At 48.7% G+C, this 4,993-nt stretch overlaps 1 protein-coding gene across 2 annotated transcripts in view; it reads right to left on the bottom strand.

The window, feature by feature from the left end:
• Window positions 1–4,993, bottom strand: part of HSD17B14 (hydroxysteroid (17-beta) dehydrogenase 14) — a 27,516-nt gene that overhangs the window by 14,580 nt on the left and 7,943 nt on the right. Inside the window, exon 5 of one of the 2 annotated variants that reach the window (XM_011946437.1) lies at window positions 2,081–2,172. The exons of the other annotated variant lie outside the window; for it this stretch is intronic. Coding sequence (XP_011801827.1) covers window positions 2,081–2,172 — 92 coding nt within the window. The remainder of the gene's footprint in view (window positions 1–2,080; window positions 2,173–4,993) is intronic. 2 annotated transcript variants of the gene reach the window in all.

The raw sequence follows: 4,993 nt of genomic DNA, 5'->3' as shown, positions 1-4,993 counted from the left end.
GAGATCGCGCCACTGTACTCCAGCCTGGGCGACAGAGCGAGACTCCGTCTCAAAAAAAAAAGAAAAAAGAAAAAAAAATGGCTCAGGCCAGGCACAGTGGCTCATGCCTGTAATCCCAGCACTTTGGGAGGCCGAGGTAGAAGGATGGCTTGAGGCCAGGAGTTCCAGACCAGCCTGGGCAACAGAGCAAGACCCTAACTCTATAACAATAATAAAAAAGGCTCAACTTTTTAAAGAAAAAAGGACGAATCAGGAGAGGCGGTGATTACAGAAGTTGTTCATCAGGAATTGTCATTGGTTTACAGACCTCACATTGATTAGTGATTGGCTATACGTGGTTGAACTATAGAGTATGTGGCACTTTAGAGCTTCTTGGTATCAGGTAGTCTAGAGCCCAGAAAGCAAGTGGCCTCAAAAGGTAATTATTGGACACGTGCAGTAGCTCATGCCTATAATCCCAGCTTGAGGCAAGGAGTTCGAGATCAGCCTGGGCAGCATAGCAAGACCCTGTTTCTACAAAAAAGTTAAAAATTAGTCAGTCCTAGTGGTGCACCCCGTGATCCCTACTCAGGAGGCTGATACAAGAGGATCACTTGAGCCCAGGGGTTGGAGGCTGCTGTGAGCTATGATAGTACTCCAGCCTGGGTAACAGAGTGAGTCCCTGTCTCTAAAAAGCAATTAAAATAAATTTTTATAAAGTCCCTTCGAGCCAGGTGCAGTGGCTCACACCTGTAATCCCAGGAGTTTGGGAGGCTGAGGCGGGAGGATCACTTGAACCCAAGAGTTTGAGACCAGCCTGGACAACATAGTGAAACCCCACCTCTATTAAAAAATAAAAAGGCCAAGTGCAGTGGCTCACGCCTGTAATCCCAGCACTTTGGGAGGCTGAGGTGGGTGGATCACAAGGTCAGGAGTTCAAGACCAGCCTGGCCAACATGGTGAAACCCTGTCTCTACTAAAAATAGAAAAAAATTAGCTGGGCATGGTGGTGGGTGCCTGTAATCCCAGCCACTTGGGAGGCTGAGGCAGAAAACTGCTTAAACCTGGGAGGCAGAGGTTGCAGTGAGCCGAGACTGCACCACTGCACTCCAGCCTGGGTGACAGAGTGAGACTATCTCAAAAAATTAATTATTTTTTTAAAAAGTTGTTAAAAAGCCCCTCTGGGCCTGATCCTGATCATCTAAAGGGGCTCTCCTTTCTCAGATCAAAAGGTTTATTTTCTTTCTCATTCCCTGCCCAGCTCTCCCCCACTTTTTGTTTAAGGTCTCACTCTGTTGCCCAGGCTGGAGGGCAGTGGTGTGAACATAGCTCACAGCAGCCTTGACTTCCTGGGCTCAAACGGTCCTCCCACCTCAGCCACCTCAGTAGCTGGGACTACAAGGGCACCACCATGCCCGGCTAATTTTCTAAACTTTTTGTAGAGAGGCGGTTTTGCTGTATTGCTCCAGCTGTCTTGAACTCCTGACCTCAAGTGAACCTCCCACAACGACCTCCCAAAGCACTGGGATTACAGGTGTGAGCCAGTATGTCTGGCCCTGATATGTTCTTAACATCCCCTCCCACCATCACCACCACCACACCAGTTTGGAAGGTTCTAGAAGGTTCCTAGGACTGGGCTTTGTAGCTACAAAAGTAGCTTTTGCTGGATGTAAAGATTTGCAGTTATTTATCTTCCTTTCAGAATAAGGAGATTAAACTAAAGAACAGAAAATAGATGGCTAGGCGTGGTGGCTCAAGTCTGTAATCCCAGCACTTTGGAAGGCCAAGGCAGGCAGATCACTTGTGGTCAGGAGCATCGCTATCAAAAATTACAAAATTTAGCTGAGTTTTGTGACCTGCACCTGTAATCCCAGTTACTCAGGAGGTTGAGGCACGAGAATTGCTTGAACCAGGGAGGTGGAGGTTACAGTGAGCCAAGATCGCACCACTGTACTCCGCCTGGGCGACAGAGAGAGACCCTGTCTCCAACAAACAAATAAACAAAAAGAACAGAAAACATTGTGCTCTTAGACAAAATGTACCACACAATCCACCTATCAGGAGGCTGCTCGGGCCTGGCAGCAGGGTCGCCAGCCCTCACCTTGGTCAAGGTGTACATCCCCAGCAGGTTCAGCTCCAGCAACTGGCGGAATCCCTGGGCAGAGGTCTCCTCAGGCCTCTGTGGGGGTGGGTCTAAAGTGGGGGGTGAGAGAGAGAGGAAAAGTGAGGGGGGCCGGACACAGTGGCTCACGCCTGTAATCCCAGCACTTTGGGAGGCCAAGGCGGGCGGATCATGAGGTCAGGAGTTTGAAACCAGCCTGGCCAACATGGTGAAACCCCTTCTCTACTAAAAATACAAAAATTAGCCAGGTGTGGTGGTGGGTGCCTGTATTCCCAGCTACTCAAGAGGCTGAGGCAGGAGAATTGCTTGAACCTGGGAGGTGGAGGTTGCAGTGAGCCTAGATTGAGCCACTGCACTCCAGCCTGGGCAACAGAGCGAGACTCCATCTCACACACACACAAAAAAATTGTATGATCTGGGTGGTGGGGATGGCAGGAGGCAATGGATAGAGCAAGTTGTTTTTGCTTTGTTTTGTTTGAGACAAGGTCTTACTCTGTTGCCCAGGCTGGAGTGCAGTGGCGCAAACAAAGCTCACTACAGCCTCAACCTCCTAGGCTCAAGTGATCCTCCTCAGCCTCTAGAGTAGCTGAGACTACAGATGTGTGCCACCATGTCTGGCTAATTTTGTTTGTTTTTGGTTGAGATGGGGTCTGGGGCTATGTTGCCCAGGCTGGTCTCGAGCTCCTGAGCTCAAGCGATTTTCCCACCTCAGCCTCCCAAAGTGCTGAGATTGCAGCATGATAAATATTGATAAGGGTTTCACGGGTATTTAATCTCATTAAATCCTCAGAACAACTCTGTCATGATTGGCCCCATTTTACAGGTGAGAAAACAGAGGAGCAGAAATGCTGAGTAACTGGCACGACATTGCACGTAAGAAGTGGCAGAGAATTGAGGCAAACAAGCCACTTGTTACTTCTGCCTCCCTGCCCCACAGGTCCTGTTGACCAACTTGACCAACTCTCTAAGAGAAACAAGAAATTTGGTGGTTTATGTGAAATCTTTCTTGTAAAATGTTGGCAGTGAATGAAAAAACACAGGCCGGACACAGTGGCTCACGCCTGTAATCCTAGCACTTTTGGCGGCCGAGGCAGGCAGACCGCTATAGCTTAGGAGTTTGAGACCTGCCTGAACAACATAGTGAGACCCCCAACTCTACAAAAAATACAAAAATCAGCTGGGCGTGGTGGTGGGCACCTGTAGTCTCAGCTCCTCGGGAGGCTGAGGCAGGAGAATTGCTTGAGCCCAGGTAGTCGAGGTTGCAGTGAGCAGAGATCGTGCCATTGCACTCCAGCCTGGGTGATGGGACAAGATTCTATCTCAAAAAAAAAAAAAAAAAAAAAAAAAAAAAAAAAGAAAAAGAGAACAAGAACAAGAACAAGAAAGAAAAAATGTATACATATATTAACTCTTCATGGGCTGGGGTGTAGGCGTATTTTATGTGTGGAGGTATTTTTAGTGTTGGGTTAATCCTAGAAAGTGAACAACAGTTTGGAACAGGAGCCAGGGTTCACCAGTTGAGCAGGGCATTGCCCAACCTCCCAGGAACATTTCACCTGGATCTCAAGATGCGACCTCAGAGGCAGCACCTGAAGCTTCCTGGACGCTGGGCCCGCTCCTCAGGCCTCTCCCCTCTTTGCCTACTCTTGCTCCCCTGAGTTCCTCCAGCCTCAACCTGGTCAGCTCCAAGCTGCTATCTCCAGAACCCCACCTCCACGATCTCATGCCCATTGCCCATTCCCATCAGGACGTCCACCGGGCAGTTCACACTCAACAGCGCCCTCCCCAGGCTTTCCTGCCACAGTGAATGGCAGCTCTGGTGAGTTGCTCAGTTGCTGGAGGTGGGGAGAACAAATAAACCAAATACCCCACTTTTTTTTTTTTTTTGAGATGGAGTCTTGCTCTGTCTCCCAGACTGGAGTGCAGTAGTGCAATCTTGGCTCACTGCAACCTCCATCTCCCAGGTTCCAGCAATTTTCCGCCTCAGCCTCCCGAGTAGTTCAGATTGCAGGCACACACCACCATCCCCAGCTAATTTTTTGTGTATTTTTAGTAGAGACGGGGTCTCACCATGTTGGCCAGGCTGGTCTTGAACTGCTGATCTCAGGCCTCGGCCTCCCAAAGTGCTGGGGTTACAGGTGTGAGCCACCATGAACAACCCTTCTCCTTCCTTTTTAATATAGGAGATTATTAATAGAGGAGATTATTAATATAGGAGTGTATCCCAGGCTGCAGGTTCAGGACCTTCTTCCTTTTTAATATAGGACTGAGTTTATTTATTTATTTATTTATTTTTATTTTTTGAGACCGAGTCTTGTTCTGTCACTCAGGCTGGAGCGCAGTGGCACCATGTCAGCTCGTTGAAACCTCTACCTCCCAGGTTTAAGTGATCCTTCTGCTGCAGCCTCCTGAGTGCTGGAATTACAAGTGCATGCCACAACGTCTGGCTAATTTTTGTGTTTTTATTAGAGATGGGGTTTCACCATGTTGGCCAAGCTGGTCTCAAACTCCTGACCTCAAGTGATCTGCCTGCCTTGGCCTCCCACAGCGCTGGGATTATAGGTGTGAGTCACCGCGCCCAATGAAGAATTTATTTATACAGGAGTGTGTCCCAGGCAGCAGGCTGAGAACCTTCTTCCTTTTTAATACAGGATATGATTAACATAGGAGATTATTAATATAGGAGATTATTAATCTAGGAGTGTGTCCTGGGTGGCAGGTTGACACACTCAACCTGCTGCCCTGGATATACTTCCAGGTTGTATTGGGGAGTGCTCCAGAGAGCAAAAGGAAAAAAAAATAGGCCGGGCGCGGTGGCTGAAGCCTGAAATCCCAGCACTTTGGGAGGCCGAGACGGGCGGATCACAAGGTCAGGAGATCGAGACCATCCTG

This window comes from Colobus angolensis, unplaced genomic scaffold (assembly GCF_000951035.1).
Source record: "Colobus angolensis palliatus isolate OR3802 unplaced genomic scaffold, Cang.pa_1.0 Scaffold25, whole genome shotgun sequence".
NCBI lineage: Eukaryota > Metazoa > Chordata > Mammalia > Primates > Cercopithecidae > Colobus > Colobus angolensis.
The sequence above is the reverse complement of the archived record's forward strand: the minus strand, read 5'-3'. Positions and strand labels throughout refer to the sequence as shown.